At 40.4% G+C, this 21,421-nt stretch overlaps 1 protein-coding gene across 2 annotated transcripts in view; it reads left to right on the top strand.

The window, feature by feature from the left end:
- STAG1 (STAG1 cohesin complex component) overlaps positions 1-21,421 on the top strand; it is a 199,728-nt gene that overhangs the window by 153,918 nt on the left and 24,389 nt on the right. For both annotated transcript variants that reach the window (XM_055723474.1, XM_027808885.2), the window contains 4 exons: positions 1,575-1,645; positions 6,689-6,776; positions 8,413-8,493; positions 18,226-18,318. In XM_055723474.1, coding sequence (XP_055579449.1) covers positions 1,575-1,645; positions 6,689-6,776; positions 8,413-8,493; positions 18,226-18,318 — 333 coding nt within the window. The remainder of the gene's footprint in view (positions 1-1,574; positions 1,646-6,688; positions 6,777-8,412; positions 8,494-18,225; positions 18,319-21,421) is intronic.

Genomic DNA, 21,421 nt, shown 5'->3' with positions numbered 1-21,421 from the left:
ACTTCCCACCAGTCTTCTCAGGAAAAATAAGCTAGGGGAAAAAAACTTGTTTCCTGCGTTTTTCCTTTATTACTAACTGTGGTTTGATCAGGAAGCCAGTAACTGCTTATTCCCGCTCCATTTCCCTTGACTTCTCTTTGCAGGTGGCTTTATGCAGTACTCCAGTGCAAAAAGCTCTGAAGGGTGCACTGGGACTACTGAGTAGAGAGCAAAGACTGGCCTGATGAAGGAACATGGGCCAGTGATACCAAAATACTTCTGATGTGTACCCTTCCTTCACCCGGCTCGGGAGGGAGCCGAGAAATGAGAGCAAGGGCTTACGATCGTCGTGTATGTTCACTTCATGAGAGGAGGATGAGGGCTGGGGATTTCAGAGAAAAGCTGTGTCCAAAAGTCGTATGAGAAATGAAGAATTAAGAATTTTAGATCCCTAAGGAAAAGGAAGTGCGGAGGTCAGAAATGTGACACAGAGAAAGATGTGGAGACAAAACCAGGACAAATGTAGGAGAAAGCAAGAAAGAGAACAATGGTAGCAAGGATTTAAAATTTTAGCCTTTGTGATAGACTTTGCTGAGTGATACCTGGTAGAATAATGAATTTTGAAAAGTCACGTTTCATCATTTTAAGGATATTTCAATTCAGAAATGTGCATGCTTGTACCCAAGCAAGTATCCCACTGCTTTATGGCTTCCCACTAGGTGAGAGAAACATTGATTGGCAATTGCATCTGAAGGCAGGGAAGTGTATTAATTGTCAGGCTTTCAGACAGGAAAAAAATGATCAAAATGAGATGGAGAAGAATTGTTGTAAGTGGGTTTCCTATTTCAGAAAGTTGCTGGGAAAATTTAAGTTTTGGAAGAACCTTATTTCCAGTCATTTCACTAAGAGAATTTGCTGTTCAGTTTGCATGAAACATTAGGCTAATGATATTTTAGAATGCCAGAAAGAAGTTGTTAAATTCAAATGAAAAGTTTTGATTGAATTGTGCAATATTTGTTTGGACTGTTGTTTCCCCAGATCTGTAAAAGCTAAATTAAAAAAAAAAAAAAACCAACCTTCCATCCGGTTCTGAATGTATGTCAGTCTGCGCACATAATGTGATTGCCAGGCATTACAGTGTAGCAGAGGGATCAGCAACGAAGGATATGAAAAGAAAGAAATTTTCCAACTGATCATTTTTAAAAAATTGCTTTTGACATCGGCAGGTTTCTGGTGTGGAACAAGGCAGGCATGTGGCTTTATTCCTGTAGCACATTCATCAGCTGATGGTTAAAGCTGATAGTTCAGTCCTTTTTGTAAAATATTTTATTCATGGGAATGATTTCTACTGCTAGAGGTTACTGGTTTGAGCAGTAACACAGTGATACTGCTGAACATTGTCAGATGATGTTGCTTATTTCCTGGTGCTATGCAGTGATTATTTAAATATTATGGAATCTAGGTAAAAGTCACTGGAATATTTGGAGTCAGTTTTGGTGTCAACATAAAACTGCAAAGAAATCTGCTCCTCCCCATGCAGTAGTGTACCCTGCTGGATTGCTGAACTGTGTTAATGGATTTCCTTTCATTTTCAGGGAGAAGAAGCTGATGATGATGACATATACAATGTGCTCTCCACATTAAAGAGGTTAACCTCTTTTCACAAGTAGGTGATTTTTTCTGCCCTCAAAATTTTCCTATGTTAATTTTTTCATTTCAGCGAGTATTGGTTGATGCCTCATGTTAAGAAATGAGAAAAGATACAGCCTGAAATATGAAACAGAGATTGATGAATGATTAGGGGTTATTTGTCAGTATGATATTGGATTAATTTGGGTCTTTGCTTAGTTAATGCCATTACTTTTGCAAGTGGTACACCATCAATTGTACTAAATTCTTTTACACCTATGAGTGTCTTAGTAAAAGTCATGCTCCCCTATATGACGGACAGGAAATGCACAAGGGAGGATTATTATCTCTGGTGCCAGTGGATACAGGCCAGCTCTGGGCTTTCCATCTCAGCTTAGGAGAGCCCTGGAGGAAGTTGCTTCTCTCAGCTTCTCAGTGCCTTTTAGGTGTTTCTCCTCAAAATTAGAAAAATAAGTAGTAGTAGTAATTAATAATTAATTATTAATAATGTATTATTATGATGATGTTATGGTGAGAGTCTGGAAGATGTGTTCTTTTCCTGCAGAAATGCCAGGAATAGTTTCTACTTGAATTGTTGGCAAAGTCCAGCTGTGTGGATTGCACAGAAACTCCTTTGCCAAGCATGAGCCAGCTCAGTAGAACCAGGCAGTAGCTTTTCAGGGACCCGCTGCTCTCAGTTACACCTACGGGCACCTTCATAACTTGTAGAGCAACGTGGGAAACTCTGAATTTTGGAGCATACCACACAGACCTGATCTTCCGACCTATCAGCAGCAGGAAATAGTTGCACCTGGTAGCATGTAAGAAAGCTTCAAATGCAGGTGGCTGAGCACCACAAATCGTTTCTCCCTTATCGCAAGATGTGAGAACGTAATACACAAATTGGTTTCAGTGATTTCATTTCTCTCTTCTTTCTGTGTTTAGTCTTCACTTATCCTGAATTCTGTGTTGGATCATTGTATAAAATGGTTCTGAAATATCTACTCTTTGTTTCCAATCAACAAGAGTCCCACAGAGATCATTAAATCGTTACTAATTTCCGTAGTGCAGCAGACTAACACATGTGCAAATTAGGTTTTCAGTCACCCTAGTAACACACTGGAGCCACTTCTGCCTTTCCTGAGAGGATTGGCGAAAGCTAGAGTCCACATCCAAGAAAGAAGCACAAATCTTAAGGCTTTTCTGAGTGTCTCCCATATATATTTTTTCCTTTAGTATTCCAAATCTCTATAGAGTTAATTCAGACTATAACGACAGCTTTGTAAAATAACACACAAGTCAGGGTTAGGGACGTTTACCTTCATCTTCAAATAATAGGAAAGAGAAAAGAATCAAAGCTAAAGAGCTGAAGAGCAGCTGTGTATAATTTCTCAGCTGTTTTGTTATTTATGATCACAGTTCAATGGGAATTTCTAATTAATATCTGCTTGCATATAAAGAAGTAATGAAATCTTTTCATTACTCTACTGAATGTTATATCTGATGTGATTTCTTTGTGAAAGGAAATAATCATACCCTCCAAGACAGAATTTTTGCCGAACCTTTAGCTGTGAGATTAGGATCTTCATTTCAAAACTCACATTGTGCATTCTCATCCCAAAGAACGGTGGCTCTTGTGTGATACTGTCATTGTCCATCATCAAATGGGAGCCAAAAGAAATTAAATCAATAGAAGAAGTTGAAATTCCAGGCTAACCACTGTTACCTTTCAGATCTTCTAAAAGTGCACTTGATACAGTGGTTGCTGAGGCTTCGAAAAGAAACAAGTCCCTCTCTTCCAGTGCGAGAAACTGCACTGCACATTATCTGTGCTTGTGTTTCCTTGGTAGTTGCTGCTTCATCTTTTAGAAAAAAGAAGGCCAGGAAGGTGGGGAAAAAAATCAGAAAAGCCTTCCAGGCCAAAAAGCTTCTCTACTGAGATTTCCCGAGCCTTAGCTAATCCTCTTTCTGAGAGGGTCATGGCAACAAAGGGCTCACAGCACACTTTCAAATTCATGTTTTTTCATCAAACAAGGATATCAGTATTCCAATACAAATGAAATTAATCATTACAATGTTTCCTCCCAAGTTTTAAGAATATAATAAATTTTCTTGAGGTCTTCTGAACAGAACGCCTGGAGTATATACTTGAGTTTCTTTTTTTGCCAGGGTCTCACTGATATTTACAGCTGTCCTTAAGTACATGGAGACCCTTTTTCCTATGCTGACTCCAGCCCAATTCAGCTAAGCTTTCATGCATACACATCAGTGCTATATCAGTTTTTATGCTGCAAAATATCAGCATTTCGTATTTAATTACTTCAGTTAATTCAGTGCAAGACACGTGAATCTCAAGCATCACCTCCGTTACTCTGGATGTGCCCTTTAATTCCGTCTTGTATATAGAACATCATTTCACATTAAGAAATCAGAATTGTTGGTGTCACTGTTCAGTAGTACTCAAATATGATATGGAATTCATTCCTTCCTGCCTCCACACTTCATAAGTGCACATATGGACTTCATAAGCACGCAGTAGCTATGGGAAGTCTCCAGATACGCATCACATATTTACCAGTATAAGCATGATCAGTCAGGACACTTCTCAGATAAGTAAATTCATGGTCAGACCAGCAGATCTTCCTTTCTGTTATAGAAACCCTTTGCTTAACCTTTTTTCCAGTAGTTGACAAGTACACCCTTCAGACTGAGTTGCTCAGAAGTTTGTTATGCGCAGAAGTAGAAGTGATGATCGATGAAACCTTAGTAGAGGAATTAGACTGTATTTAGCGTGGCTGTTGGAAGGCCAAGGTACAGCTCCTCTCACTTTGTGCCTCTTTACAAAGAGAAGCAGTGTTGTGGGTGGAGAGATCGCCTCTTCAAAAAGGGCATTTTCTAAGCTGCTTCTTGCCACGTTTCAGGGACACTGTGGAGCTGGTACCTTCGTCTGACTATTTTTTGGCAGAAGCGTGTCCAGCAGAGACTGCTATCTATAGGGATGAAAAGAAACCTTTGATGAAATGTTAGGCATTGTTTTCTGTAATCCATGAAGACTCTGACATGGAAGGGACTAAGGGAAAATTCTGTGTTGTGAATTTTCATTCTAGGAACCTCTATGTCAATCTGATCCTCTGTGGAGAACTGTATTGTGTCCAAGGTACCTTCATAACTATCGTGTTGATTGCTAAGTAGTTCAAAAGAGACAAAAGTGTACCAGAATATGCCTAAATTGAAGGTGGAGGCTCTTCTTTAAGGAAGTTTGTCTTGAAAAGCCCTGTGTAACTTGTATATAGTTAGAATTTTTCAACTTTGGAAGCTGAAGAGCCCTTCCCAAGATCAACTGTGCAGCCAGGCTCAGCAGAGCGAAGGTGCCCCCGCTGCCTGGCTGTGCGTGCCCCCTGCCACGGCTGCCCGGCACGCAGGGCTGTCAAATGAAAAGGCAGAAATGAGACAGTTTTTCCTCTCATATTCTCTGTAGGATAATCTCTGCTGATATCTGCCTTTGCACACCAAGGAGATTTTACTGCTTTAATTACAGTGCTGTAATTAAGGAGGTACAACTCTGCCTTGCTAGCAACCCTGTGATTTGCTGAAGCAGCATGTATGTGCCTAATATCACTAGTCAGAGGCAGTTCTCTGACAGCCTATAATTTATCTATGAAACGTTTTATTTTCATACTTGAAAGACCATCCAGAATCTGAGACGGGGGGAGTACATTTTTACATTTTTGTTTCCTTTTTGTAAAGTTTTCCTATTGTTCTATTCATGGATTTGAGTTACAAGTCAAGATGCACCTTAACAACACGGCTCTGGAGCGCGTACTTCATTCGCTCTCAGCGCAAGGGCATTCATTGTTACGTTTTCTGTGAAAGTTTTATTGGTTAAGTTTTCTGGGACTGACACGCTCCAGACCGGGAAGTGTTTCATACTGGGGGTTTCAACAGCATCTAGGTGTTCCCAGTCTCTGAAACCTCTGTCCGTTTCAGAACCAGAGAATTTTTCTTTCTGGCTGAGCAGGGTAGTGAATTATTTAAACAAAGTCAGGCAGCTCCAAAGCAGGGGAGACGCAAAGGGGTGGGAAAAGTGAGCATGTCTTGGTGATCAAGGTGCTGGGATGATATGGAGCCAGATGCAAGAGACTGCCTTATCTAATTTAGGCTTGCCAGTTCAGACTATCCCTTCTCCCAGGTGAGTATTTTCATCACCAAATTTGTGACTATTCTGAGGTGGCTTACTCTTTTATAAACTGTTTCAAATTACTGCAGTTTAATTCCACTGCAGAAAAATGTGTTAAACCTGAATTGTTTTGTGAGAGAGAATTTTTGTCCTTCGGGCAACCTGATGTTTTGTAATTTATTCTGTATTTCTCAGTCCTGTATTAAAAAAGCTTTATCATAAGCTGTTGAGGACTGTAAGGCTGTAGAATATATACTGCTAATCTCATTTGTATTCCTTTCGCTGGCAAGTCAGGTTTGTACAACTGAAATGTGAAACAATGAACAGGGGGTGGCAACTACTGTCTCTGTCTCATGTACGTGTATATCAAGATGTCTGTCTTCAGATATTTCAGGATATTTAATATCTAGTGATAATGTAATGTATTTTTCTCCAAATAATACAGCTGAAAAGTATGTAGCTTTATTTTGCTTGAAGCCATTTTTCATTCAGTATATATTGCTAGGGTTTGGCCATAGTTTCTGCTGCAATGCCAAAGAAGTGTCTTCTGGAGTTCTGTCAATGTTTAGAACCAAAGAGGAAAGATGATTTAGAGGCAACACTGACAAGGAGCTCGTAGCTACACTGAAGTAACCTTTAAAGATGTATGGCATGCAGAGAGTTTTATCTCCTCCCAACAAAAATCACATGTAGTAAAAGATTTTTCCTCAATTATCAGAAAGCCAAACTTGTGCTTTTAGTGTGGTGTGAACTAATTGAGCAGCAGCTTTGTCAGCAGGCTGCATTGTCTCAGATTTGCAAAAGTACCAAAGCTCACTGAGCCGCCAGGTCTGACTGTATTCTTGCTGTGATGGGGAGTTTTGAGGAACACAACTAATCTCTCTTTATTACCTCTTGTTCTAGTGCGCATGATCTCACAAAATGGGATCTGTTCAGTAACTGCTACAGATTACTAAGAACTGGAATTGAACATGGAGCTATGCCAGAACAGGTACAGTAACACCACCTGCACTGCATCATTTGAGGATTCAAAGTTTTGAAGAGTCTAGTCATAGAAAAATTCAAAAGATTAATGCACTGGGATTCAGTTATTTGAATGAGATTTATATTGTGTGTAGTGAGGCCAGGAGGTGAAAAATCTTGGATTCTATGATTCTTGCCTCACCTTTCTCATCTGTAAGGTAAGGAATAACTAATGTTCCTGGCTGTGAAAAGCAATGCAGAAATCATAGAATCACAGAATGGTTTGGGTTGGAAGGAACCTTAAACGTCACCTAGTCCCAACCCCCCTGCCACGGGCAGGGACACCCCCCACCAGCCCAGGCTGCTCCCAGCCCCGTCCAGCCTGGCCTTGGGCACTGCCAGGGATGGGGCAGCTGCTCGGGACAGCCTGGGCCAGTGCCTCGCCACCCTCACAGTAAATCATGATGTTTACACTGAAACCCAACAATTGTAAACCTTGGCTGCAATAAGGATTATCGCAAACGAATACTGTGCATTGAAGGTAAGATGGAAGCTTATGAAAACTAGGAAGCAAAAGAATGTTTAGCAGGGATGCTGGCCAGCCTTTCCAGTAGAGTTCTTTTAGTGGACACGTCATGGACTTTGTTTCCTCCTAGTTTGGTTTTAGTTTCTTATGGATACGCACAGGGACCATTTCAGATTTTCCCAGGTCTCCAGTTTAAACTGCAGACTGCCTTCTCCAGTGTTTCAGCACATTTTAAGCTATAATTTGATTTCAATTAGATGCCAGTTGTTAATCTTAACTTCATTTAGGAGAAAAAAAGAATCTCATTAAATTCTCTAAAAGTATTTTCTGCAAAGGACTGTATGGAGGGCACATGGCCACACACCATGTGAAAGTCCTGGCTTTAAGCTGTGGGACCTTCTGCGCTCTCTGCAGTTGCTGCTTAATGCTGGAATTGTGCTACCTGGAGGGAAGGGGCCAGCAGATAAAAACTGTCCATGCAGCTACCAGCCATCCTCAGTTTCTGGATTTGACAGGGATATGGCTTCCCAAACACTTCTGTAATATCTTACCAAAAAAGTTCCTAAATCTGAATTCTCCTCAGTATTTCTTTCCCCAGTCCACAAGAAGGAGTTCACTAAAAGGGAATGGTTTGGTCTTTGAAATTTTAAAGACACCATGGATGCTTTTATGGCACTATTAATATAAGCCTAGTCTTCTCCATGAGAAAATGTGTATTTTCTCCCTTTTTTTTAGCAATTGGGCTACACGTTCATTTGACAATGGAACAACCTTCTAGACTGTTTTACTGGTGAAGTCAGATTTAGAGGTATTTAAAGAGATGCTTTTGAGCTGAGATACGTAGAGGTTGGGTTGTACTTCTGTCATGCTGTGACATCACCTCTGGCTTTACTCTAATGCACAGTCTTCTGTTCTGTTTCCCAGCATTGCACAGTATTTTTTCCACCTGTAGTAGGCTGGTTTCTTATTGCACCAAACTTGACTAAGGAAAATTATATATTCTTGAAACAAAAAAGTACTGCCTAAGAGCTGCTCCTGTTTCTTCTCCCCAAATTGCATTATAAGTTTTACATACACTTTACTGATATGCTTCGATATTTCCAATGTGCTGGGATTCTTTGTGTTCCCTCTGTTACAGATAGTTGTTCAGGCACTGCAGTGTTCCCATTACTCCATTCTCTGGCAGCTGGTGAAAATCACTGAAGGCTCCCCTTCCAAAGTAAGTAGGCATTTGATCATACAGAAGAAGCACAACTTGCCTAAAAACGTTAGACCTGACTCTGTAACTCCACCCGCTGTACCATCATTTTGTGTCGTTGTGAAACAGACATAAAATGTTGGTTGTTTGATTTATTCGGTATTTCAGGATCTATTTAACATCATGCCTATGTCTAAATAGGCTATACAAACAGTGGAAGCTTGTCTTTATTAGGATTTTATACTAACTAATTTTTATATTTCTATTGCTGAAGACACTTCATGCACTTCACTGTGAGTACAGCAGTTTGCATGAATGGATAAGTAATGCTGACAATGCTTACCCGATAGTTGTAAGCACTACTGTCGTTCTGTACACCACAGATAGCTTAATATTTATGTGTATTTACCTTGCTTACCTTTTACTTACATCTTTTATATTGCTCAATATAAAGGTAGGGTTACTAGCAGCAACAATTACTAATAAAAAGTAAGTGCACACAAGTGTAGTGCAGTAAGGACAATGTTTTATGTAACTTGTGTGTTACACTTGACTTTTCCAGGACCTTTCCTTAGCTCTTTTCTCAATCAGAGGCCAGCATACTGTCTTTTTAGGGCTTTTTCAAAAGTAATGTGTCAAATTAAAATGGTATGAAAATTGAAGTGGGAACCCCATCAACATGAAAAAGAAAAAGGTGCACATAAAAATGATAAAAATACATTGTAAATTCTTTGAGTTGTTTTGAATACTGACATATATTGACATTTGGAAATAGGTACTAGAAATAAAGAATAACTGGCATTCTTTATTCTAGCTTTCATTCCCATTTTCCCCTTTGAGCTTCTTTCTCTTTAGTGTGCTGGTAGTATATGATACTACATCTTGACTCCTTGTAACTGAGGCAACTGAATACATCCCGTTTCTTTTAAATGAACTCAGAATCTCATCACACCAAAGCATCTGAAGTCCTCCTAGCTAGCAGCATTGTTACCCTTAGGGAGAAATTTCACTTTGACAGGTGCTAAATACCTAAAATAAATCCAGGAGGCCATACATTGCTTCAGCCCTTATGTCCACAGAATCAACACACCAAATCTCGTTCTAATGCTTCCCTAGTAAGGAAAACTGGACTGCTCTTTGCCTGTGTAGTGAGAGACTTGGCTATGAGGAACCAAGCCTTAGGGCAGGTACACCTAGAGCACCTGGTCAACTATCCAAGCCTGGTGCTTTCTTCAACACCTTTATTAAATTTTTTCCCATGTGCTCTTGACTGTTGGGTCTTACTGGGTGTCTTACCCACTCCTGAAGATACCCAGCAACTCTGTCCTCCTACTTGCTGGGGTCCTTGAGCAGCAATGCCCGGTCTTGCCCCACTCTGGGTGCAGATGCTGAAGCACAGGGCATTCAGTAAGATTCTTGTCTCCCCTCACAGCATTTCTCCCATTTTTTTTTTTAATACAGTAAGTTGGTGCAGTATAGTATAGATGATGCAGGGTGATAGCTGTCGGCATTGCTGGAAAAAAGTTTCATGGTTTTTTGTATCTAAATAATAGCAAAAGAAACATACTTACCATAAACTACAGCTAGTGAATAACATACGCAGCATCTATCTGCATAGGACCTAGTCAGAAGCTTTGCATTTTGGTGTCACAGTATTAATGTGGGCTGTTCTTTGCAGTATTACCATGGTGGTCCAATTACACTGAAAGAGGAAAAGACTTTCATTTATTCCAGTGACTGTTTTTTTTCTTGCAGACAAGCTTAGTGCAATTGTGTGGCTTTGTCTACTTTTTCAAAATAGGATGCATTTGTATGAGACATTGTTTTATAAGGTGACTGCAGAATAGCCTTGATCTTTCACGTATTTCTAGTACTCTTCTGATTTATATTAGTCATAATGTAGTTCCTAGGAATGGAAAGAACTAGGAAAGCTCCATGGAGAATGACCATTTGAAGTACAAGTCAGTTCTGTTTCTGGAATCCCCAATGAAAATCATAATTACTGTAACCTAGAGAGCTGTTACTAACTTACTGTTTGGGGTTTCACCCCGCCTCCTACAAAAATAATGAGTGTTCTTGCACGCTTAGGTCAAAGGGCACACTGCATTAATGCCCTTTGCTCTTCACGCCTGGCTGGCACCCTCAGCTATGCTCACACAGAAAGCAGAGAAAGAGAAAGCCGCAAACCTGATAAGCTTGCAGCATTTTGTTCGATGTGGTTTTCTCTATCAGACTTTCCATTGTAGTTTATTCACTGTGAAAATAAATCTAATCTGCACTGTATCTGTTGTTTAATCCATTAGGAGATCACTTTGCCCATGGTTGTTTTATAAGCCATGATTTAGGCTTATAAATTAGCAAACATTAAAGGGGATCACTTCTAAAGTGTGATGTATGGGAAAACAAAGGCATCAGCACAAGCATCTCAAAATGAAAAATAGTGTATTTTGCAACCATTTTTAAAGTATTCAGGCTTTTACAGGAGCATTTCTGATACAGTATTTTAATATGTAGGTCCATCCAGCTTTCTAGTGTTACTTTGCTGTAGCTGTGATGTCTGAGGACAGAGGGAGGTGATGGTTTGTAGGCTGAAGCGGTGTCTTTAGTAGACCAATGGATATAGCTGTAAAAATGAAAGGCTTTTAGACACACAGGCCTTTCAGGTTTGAAATAAAAGCAGAAAATTACAAAGCAAAATACCAGCTGAGAACAATGGCTCGGTTTCTATTTAGATACAGACCCAGTAAACTGAAAGAAAAGGAAAAGGTTGTTGGTACCTGTAGGGGGGTGGGAGCAGGGGAAGGTGAGGTGGTAAGACAGTTACTGGAAGGGAAGTAGGAACCGGATAGTGGGGGGGAGAATACATGTCATAAAACTAATCTTCGTCCTTGTTTTTCTGCATTCCTTAGATTTATGAATTTTGGTTCCCAAGCTCATGTTTAGATGATTTTTTTAGATTTCACTTGAGCATCCAGGCTGAGAGATCAGAGATGCAGGGACTGATTTGTAAGAAAAGTTCATCTGCTGCCAGCTGGGTCATTTGTGTGAGTTCATGCTGGCAAATAGTCGCTGCGCTATTTCATCTAGTTAGGTACCATGTAGGCATTCAGTGCACCAGATATATATACTTTTATATATAGTATATTAATATATTTACACTTCTATTAAAAATATGAAATTCTGCGTATAGGAATCAAGGATGTTAATGTTTCTGTGGGAGGAATTACTTAGACTGGTAGTCATGGGCATATATTGGCAAGTTTTACATTTCTTAATCAGGTATGCTCTGCATCCATTAGGTATACATTTTGTTGCAGGGAGTTTGGGGGGGGTTGGTTCTGGTAAGATGTCTTTCAAAGTCTTTGAGTAGAGTTCAAAATTGCTTAATAATTTTGTGTATTGGTTCCTAGAGTAGAGTCATACATGGCAACCAGGGGTATACAACTGGGAACAGGATCTGTTTGGAATGAAGTTATTCTTTTTCTGGTGTTCAGGTGGCTCTTCCAAAAAATACAGCCTCTCTCCTAAGAGGATTGCCCTTGTTTGGAAACTGTCCTGGGCATTATGCCCAAGCCCAGGGCATGTTTATTGCTTTCTGAGAGATACTTTATATTATAGCTGTTGTGTATGTTTTGGATTGTGGCTGACTACACAAAGCTAGGTCTGTTGGTCTACAGGCTTTATATAGGTGGCAGGGAAAAACTGTTTGACTTCTGTGGTTTAAATTGACGTACGGAATTAGACTCTATAACTTGAAAGTTATAAAGTAGGTATGTTTATTGCGTGCAGATGCACGGGGGATCGCTCCTCCACAAGCGTGCATGCCCGAAGTGACGAACCATCTCACATTTATACAATAAAACAAATGAATATTCAATTAATGCCTATACATATTCGTTACCTAAACCCCCTTACTCTTGCTTTGTATGTTAATTAGCTTATCAGTCCTTTGCCTGGAATGTGGTGGTCTTGCAGGTTTGTAGGTGATTCATGTCTTTGTGACTATCTGATCTTCTCCAGCAAGAAGGCTTAGCACTCCCTTCCTCTAGATAACATTGGAATGTCTCTCATCCTTTTCTCATCCTTTTATAAATAGCCCCGTTATTAGAGGAAGAAGGGTAGGTGTCTCCTCAAAGCTGTGTGACTATGTGACCATACACCACACCCATGACCAGTCACCATACCCACATTCCTTGAGCAGACATATACAATCACAATCGATGTCCATTGTCCCCATTTCACACTATTTCTCCATATCAAAATCAAATTCAGATCAAGTCAGCTCATTGATTTATTAACACCATATGATTAATGTACAGTCAGTGCAACACATCTCCAGGGTAAGTATCAGTGATGTAGCAGGTAAACCAGAGTACTAGACACTTTTATAATGCTAATGAACACCTACAAATTTTCAACTACCCTTCTGTAACTGTTCACAAGTTACTCTGATCACCTCCCCAAGTCACACACACAATTTGGGTACACGCACAGACCGCCACTCTCACAGGAACATGAGGTACAAGCCCATTCCCCTTCCTTTGGCAGCATGAGAGATCCTCTGCATGGATGTGTCTGCTGTCAGACACGTGGGTGCCCCAGCTTCATGGTACCCAGGCCCGTGGAGCACTCCACAGCCACATGCACGCGCTCGAGGGGCGAGTTGCTGTGTGTTGCACCCCATGCTGTGAAACAGAATGAGGGCTTAAAAAGATTGGTCAGGATGAGTTCGGTACAATGCTCTGGGTGATGCTCTGTTTGTGTTGAGAAAGGAACGTACTCTGAATAATTAGAAAAGGTTCCACTGAGGATGTTAAAGGAATGTACTCTGTAAAGTACTTTGAATAAGAAAAGGTTCCACTGACAAAGTTAAAGGAATGTACCACTGACAATGTTAATGTACTCTGAATAATCAGAAAAGCTAAGGAGGGCACCTTAAGGAGATAAGGAGACCATGAGTCAGGAAATCGTTGAACAAAAAGTTGAAAGGTTTACTCCACCTAGATCCCACCTATTATGAATGGAATGATTAGGTGTCAAAATCAAATGAATATGCATGTTAAGATGTTGTAACCTCTCAGGAAAACTGTATAAATTACCTAACTTTTCACTGAAAACTTGGGAGCTAGTTTGTCCGGTGCAAACCGGATAGCTCCCCAGCGTTGCAAGAATTAAATACCTTTGCTGCTTAAAGACAAAATTCGTCTCTGAGCAGTTACTCTGTGCCGTTTTGGCATCAACTGACAGTCCTTCAGGTGGGTGCAGGCAGGGAGAGGGTGCCCTGGGTGCCACCAGCCCTGGGCGGTGGTTGCAGCCTTGAGGTGTCTGACTGGGTTTGACTGCTGCTCTCATCCACCCCGAGGTTCCTCTCCCTGATCACAACTGTTCACGCTACCTTTATACTTTTTATACAAGGTGACTTCTCCTTGTCTCAAGAATTTCTTGGTCATCGCCTGGTTACTGTTTAATCTAGGCATTTTAAGCAAATTAATTGTTAACTTTCCTCTTAGCCTTACCAGTTTTTAGGCAAGCACTCCTCGGAACAGGCAGGTTTGGGTGTTCTGTCACGGGCAGTGTTGCACTCGTTCTCATCATGTCAACAGTTGTTTTTCCAGGCTGTTACCAAGAGGCTGCTCTGCAGATTGCCCCACACAGTGTCATATCATTTGTAGATTGCAGTTTTCATCATCGAGCTTAAGGAAGTGAAGTTCCAAAGATATTTTAATAGAAGGGTGATAATTACTTGATTATTTGAATTGGTAAGAAAGTCCAAATTCTCTGCCCAGTAACGAAGATTCCACCAGTTAACTTAAACACAGCACAGAGTTGGGGCTGAGTTACTTTAAAACTCTTTTTCAAGGTAGCCTGTGAGAAAAGGGGCATACTGTGGCCTCATCTTGGTGTCTAAAATCTGAAAGGAAAAAAATATTACTAAAAGGAAGGTAGCAGCAGGTAAGAATGAAATGTGTAAGCCTTGAAATACCCATAGCATAACGCTCTAACCTTTGGTCTTCCTTCTGTACGTGCTCGGGGGGGCTGAGGCCTTTTTTGGTTTTTTGGGGGGAGCGGTCTGTTGTAGCCTGGAGGAAAACTGTTCTTCACATGGAGTTTGAGGATGGTTTCAAAGGTAACTGGTAATTTGTCAGCAAGAGTTCCCCTGTCTGTGTATTTTCGAGAGCCAAGACAGGCTTGACATAGGAGACTTGGGGATTAGATTATACAGTTTCCATCTAGATGTCTTCATGTATCCAATAAACCAGGTGCCTGGGACTGTTGTATGATGCACTGTACATGTACATAATGAAAAGGAAATATTTGCAGAAGAACAGAGTCCAGAATCTTAGAACAGTGTTAAAAAAAAAAAAAAGGCATGACTAGAGCAAACATTCAGAGGCAAGACAAAGGCAAAACAGTTCTGAATGAGCAGCAGCCAGACTAGCCAAATGCATAGCTATTGCAAAGTGATTAGTAGGCAGAGGAATTAGTAGAGAGGATTTAAAGAGGGATTTAAAGAACAACATAGTGACTTGGTGACTTTTCATATTTATATGGCCACAATGAAAGAAAGCACAAAGTGCTGAAAGGAGGAAGAGAGTCACAAGGTGCAAAAGGTCAGATTGTGTTCCACTGTCGAGTTTGAAAGCTAATGGCTCTTGAACATTGTAAAGTTAATCAAAGAGTTGAAGTTGGGAGGAGAAGGAAGTTAATACTGCAAATAGAGGAAAGGCAGTGGGCAAAGAGGAGGAAAAGCATTGGGTCTGGTAGATGAACCTAGCAAAAGCACAGCATTTTTAAATGGCTTCAGTGGGAAAAACCAGGCTTCAGTTTGAAGCTAGAAAATAACTGGGGCGTTTTAAATAGCAGAATTGTGAACGCAGTTCCATTACAGGTGGTGGCAGAGCCAATGCAAGTCCTTGCTCTTAGTGGCTTATTCTTGTTCCTGCCGTGGACTAGTTAAATTTGAAGATATCACGCTGCACAGTTCAAGAAAGGGTGATTTTTTCTCCTGGGTCACTTTAGTGATCCAGTTCGTGGTGTGACCCCATGGTTTTACTCTAGCAACCAAGAGGACAGTGAAATTTTTTCATACCAGTTTTTCTGCTGAAGCCAGCATATCAGGTAATCACACCTCAGGAGCCTTGGCTATGTGCCTAAGGATGGTAAAAAACTTGAAAATCTAATTCACTTTTTTGCTTCCAGTTTTCTCTTTTGAAAAATATTACCACTCTGTAGTAGTCTGGGGATTTCTCCAAATTTAGAAAAGTTCCAGATGGCTCTGTTGCACTGTTCAGCTGGGCGTTCTTTTGCTGTCTGTAACTTTTCAAAATGGATCTTTGTCGTGCTATCGAGAGGAAAAGAAATCATGTGTACCTACATGTTAGTTATTCTTTGAGAGAAAGAAAAATGGGAGACATACTCATTCACTCTTTAACCTTTATATAGGATTCTTCATAGGTTTTAGTTCCTCTGTTGAATTCATTAACATCTAAATGGAAGATAATTGTGATAGAAAGTAGGAAGTTATTAAAGTGATTGTAATCCTAGGCGTTAAATCAGATGCTTATGTAACAGTGAACTGATAAGCCTGGCATCGGTCCTAGGTAAGGTCTTGGACTGGCAGATAGAAACCGTCAGTGCAAGGCTGAAGGGCAAAACGAGCATGGCCAAGAGGTAAGACTGGAAGGAACCAACAAATTTGTGCGGGAGAACACCGGGTTTTTGACTGATAAGGAAACCAGTTGCAATGCCGTTTCCTGTTACACATTAGTACCACATTGCATTTCAGGTCAATGTGTGAATTCAATGTAATTAATATTCAGTAGCTCAAAGCTGATTAGTATATCAGAAGAAAGTTGTAAGTGGGAAATCATCACGCAACGGGATCGCTTCTGATGTATTCCAGGAGAGATCTGTGCTCTGCTAAAAAGCGGTAATTTTTACCAACCGTCAGGGAGGGTAAGTCAAGGCATTTATAATGTGGATGGTATAGAACAACTGGTAAACAAAATACAATTAGGAAAATGAAGAGGCATGTTAAAGCTGCCAAATGGAAGGCTTCTGTCTGGGAACAAGAAGGCTGATCAGTGGAAAGCTGTGACTTAGAGCAGAGCTGTCTTGCAGATCAGGTAATGGCAGGGTGGTGCAGTGGCGCAAGGGGTCCTTGGCTGTATTATCAGAGAAAAAATTATTAGGAATAGGAAGGTGAGGTAGCTCATAGACCTTTGGTGTCCATATCAGAAAACCATTTTCACTGTATTGAGAATTATGAGAGATTAGATATTTGGGGGTGCTTCTGCACACTTGCAGACCTGCCTTCTGTTGTGAACCAGTATGGGAAGAACATATGGACCATGAAAAGGCTTTTCAGTAAACAAAGAATAACAAGATCTTATGATAGAAAGCAATAAGAAAAGCTAAAACTAGAAATGAGACACACGGACTGAACAGCCAGCATAATTAAAAATTGGAATTTTTAGCAAGGAAAACGTTTGTGGTTCACTCTGTAGGTTCTTTAGATGTAGGTTGGGTGTTGATCTGTAGGGCACGCTGCCTTCCACCTGAAACCGGTGGGGGTATCGGGGAGGGAAGTCGACCCGCAGTCTTGGTGTGGATTAGCAGCTCTTGTGATCTTCTTGGCATGAAACCCGTGACAGTGAAAACTGGGAGGGGAAGGGTCTTCCCAGCTGTGGCCACAGGTGCGTGTGGGAGATGGTGCCACCTGCGGGAGCCTGCCGGCGGATGGAGGAGCTGTGGGTGCTGGCACCAGCGCTACGGAGGAGGTGAGGGTGCTGGCACCAGCGGTACAGCGCAGGGCAGAGCCACATGTTCGGGCCACCTGGGTGGTGAGGAGCAGCACGATCCCTGCATCGGTGCTGACGAAGCCTGTCCTTTTCCCAAACCTTGAAGCCGACACAAAGTCCTAGCGATTTCTCATTCTTTTCTTCTGGTGCCTGGTTTATCACTGCTGTAAAACCATGCGCCTACTTCAGCGCGTGCCAGAAAGCCCCGTACAGTTTCCACCTGTTTCTTGGTTGCGGTAGAGGTAGCCCTAGCTCTGCACATAGGAGGGTTCTTTTTCTTCTGTGATTTGCTGTTTCCGTGCCGCTACTTGCTGTGTTCTTATGATTAGGCTCCAGTATCTTAGGTTTCGTTTTGATTTGGGTGTGCTAATGCATTTTGTTATCTGTAAAATATAAGTGCATCAGGGTACAGCATTCATTCCCCTGGGTCAAGGTACGCGGCTTCCCTATTGAACCTGCTGCTTCGGGTACCCACGTTCACGATACACAGCAGTTGTCTCTAGATCAAGCTGATCAAGAAGAGTCATTCATTTATCTTTTTCTACCCTCAAATCCTTTTTCTTCAGATCAACGAACCTCCCTCCTTCATCCATAACTCATCAGAGTTCTGCAATTTGCCTTCAATTTCCCATGTCTGCAGGAATTAGGATAATGTTTTTGTTAAACTCGAGACATTGGCATTTTACTTTTTTGTTCATGTTAATTTATCTGAGTACAGAATTCTTTAGAACCCACCAGTTAGGCTGACCTTGATGTATTAATTTTTTTGTTCTGAAGCATTTATAATTTACATTCAGTATAAAATACAATGTAGCTCAAGAATGTATTGGTTTATTATTTGTTTGGCTACTTTATAGGATTGAATGTATGAAATTACCACCATCTTTTTATTTTGCTTTTTCCTAGTAACCTTTAATATTTATATATTATCCTTTTTTAATATTTATTCTAGGAGGACTTGTTGGTATTGAGGAAAACTGTGAAATCCTTTCTGGCTGTCTGCCAGCAGTGTCTATCAAATGTCAACACTCCAGTCAAAGAACAGGTAAAGGAAATGTCTGTCCCGTGCCTTTAGAAAGGTGTTAATATTAAACTGTAGTAAAACTCAAGGCAACTCTATATTGAACTTAAAGGGAAATCATCTGTGCCTTCTGTCTAAATGAAACTGAACAAACACTCCATAAGAAGAGCTGTAGTAAAAGCACCTCCAAAGCACAGCTAATGTCAGATTCACTTTTGAAATACCAGATTTACCTGGATGGTTAGGCTCATGTTCCGCTACTGTAACTTTGGGCATCTCAGTCACCTGAAGTCATTTAGACACTTGCTGTATTGACACGTGGAAATAGGTACTGTTAGAGGGTGATTGAGACCTCAGATGGGCTGAATCTTTCTCTGTATATTTCTGGATATTTTTTTTTCCCCTGTTATTGACTAATAGGGCCCTAGTCTAGAGTGACTGCTTTCCTGCTGAAGGCAAATGCCTGAAGCCTTGATGTTATTTCATTATTTAGTTATCCAAATAATTCAGTTAAATGTAGCGATGAATACTAATTATTATATCTCTTTCCCATTGTGGCTAATGGGAGAAAATAGAGGCAGTATTTTCATAGAGAAAATATATTTTTTCTCTAGACAGAAAAAAATAGCAGTACAGGTCTGTGCTGCATATTTTCTGGCAGAAAAAAAAAAAGTTACTTCATTTTACAGAAATACTCTGAGTAACACTTAAGAATGTAGTGTCCTGTCACACTGTGCAAAAATTGTCACTTCACAAATAGCTACGTCTCCTTGAGAAATCAGAGTAAAGTATCTAAACAGTGTCTTCATTACAGAGACATAAAGATCTGGAGCATCTTTCAGATTCTCAGCGATATAACCATTCTAGCTCCAGCTGCTGTGCTTCCCTCTCTGGGGGAAACTGAAAACCTCAGTGCGTGCATCTCTCTGCGTGTGTATGTGTGTGCACACAGAGGCCAGAAGTATACATGTGGAATACAGCTGCATAATAAGGGATCAGATTTTTTTGTGGTTCAGTGTAGTTATCTTCTGTAGTTATCTTCTCTGGTTTAGATTTTTGGAAAGCCATGCAGGCGTGGAGTGGGAAGCTTCTCTTGTATGTATTTAGAAATTGAAATAAAAGAAACAAAATCAAAGGGCTTGTTGAAATAATTGGCAGTCTCTGAAAAAAACAAACAGAGACAGTTTGTTAGCTGAGATTTTATGAATATATGCTGATTTATATCAAGTCTGTTGTCATTTTTTAGTTGTCTACAAATTGCGTTTCTATCAGACCTCCCAAGGTTTTGCAAAGACTGTAACTAACTGGCCTGTGGGTTTTGCCTGTGTTTTTTAAAAGACAATACTTCTTAAAAGACAGGGGTTTGGTTTTTTTGAAAAATAGCTCTGCTTGGCATTTACACTGTGTTCTGCAAGTTGATAAATATAAATATTAAAGGCTCAGAGATGTTGCTAGTTTATGTATTTTTAAAAGACTCTGATGTGTCATTGTCTTCCAGCAGATTTAAATTCAGTAATTGTTTTTTAATATTCTGAGTAGTTACTCTTGGCTTATTTTATTAATATTATATGATGTGAAAATATCATCTAGCTTCATGAAAATACCAACCATTCTAGCTTAAGCTAGCACTAATGTCTTTTCTGCATCAACAAATGGTAAATGATCTTTCCCATTACTGCAGTGCTTTTGTTCTTGATATATAGTAACATGTTCTTATTCTCTTACTATTAATGGCCACAATTATTTTTTTCCATTGGTGATTTAAACTTTTCTTAGAAGCTCCAGTTCACAGTTCTGTGGAAGCATTCAAGCTTCAGCTAGACAAAGCCACGACCAACCAGACCCAGAGAACCAAGTGTCCCAGTCAGAGCACGTTGCACTAGAGACTCCAGAGGTCCCTTCCAACTAGCGCTCCTGGGATCTTTTTCATTTTCTTCCTTAAAAAGTATATTTCTGTGAGTGCAGGGCTGCTTCTGAATCCTCTTGTTTTACTGGGGTTTTTTTGAGAATGCTGTGTAAATTGTATTGTCTCCCTACTGTATTTGATTCTTAATTTATACATTCTTTCCAGAGAAGATCAATGCACACATTGAAGGAAAGAAAAGCTTATTAACTATTTATAGAAACAGAACTCAAGCATCTAAAACTTTCCTAGACTAGGAGTGAAACAAATCTCCTCCGACTGGACATACCTACAATATATAGACATACGTATCTGGGTCCGCTGCTGCCTTTATATTGGACAGAAATAAGCACTTTCAGTGCATTATTCATATGCTTTTTTTAGAGCTCTGCATTAGGATGAGCTTGAATTCTATTGAATATCAAAGGAGTTTAGAGCAGGTGAGATCCATCACTATCTGGAGAATATAGTACCCAAAGAGTGGCATATGTTTCCACAGTGTAAGAAGAACACAGTTTACAAGGATTTGCATTTTGTTCTTGCCTGGGTGTAGCTCATTCAGATTTTATAACGTACTCCAAGAAATAAGTGAGCTGCTATGACGTTCAGCATTCACAAAGATTTCATTTCAGAAGTCTGTAAAGCAGATTGCTCTCACTCACTACTTTTCCTTAGGCTCGGTTCCAAAATACGTTTAAACACACAGTTAACTATCTTTCTGTTCAGCTGTTTGTAGAAAGGGAATATAGGACTGATCTAAAGCATACATTGGTTTTCATGACTGTCAGAGCTATTCTGCAATCCCTCTTCAGCTGAAAACACCTCTGGCTTACCACCTGCCTGGGAGTCATGAGTGGCACTGCCATGAGTGAAACTCCGGCAGGCTTGGGGGGAAGAGGCAGCACGTCCAGCATGGACCTCCTTAGGAGTCATTTGTCATGTTCATACTTTGAACCTTCCTCTCTTTTTTAGTTTTCAGAACCTGAGGTTAAAGGTAGAGAAACTAAGATGATTAAGAAGTACTTTCTGGAAGGTGCCCAGGTGCTGAACGTAATGCCAGTGGCTGCAGCTGGCTGACATCTGGGATAAGCCCCTGGGGAAAAAAACAGTGCCACTCTCGTGCGTGAGAGTACACAGATAAGCTCTTGAAAGAAATAAAGTTAGTAATAGCTGCCTTCTTTCTCTGTTCGCAGGTAATGAGGGTATAAAAGTAACGAGCATAAA

Source organism: Falco cherrug, chromosome 11 (assembly GCF_023634085.1).
Source record: "Falco cherrug isolate bFalChe1 chromosome 11, bFalChe1.pri, whole genome shotgun sequence".
NCBI lineage: Eukaryota > Metazoa > Chordata > Aves > Falconiformes > Falconidae > Falco > Falco cherrug.
Note: the sequence above shows the minus strand (reverse complement) of the source record. Positions and strands in the feature narration are given on the sequence as shown.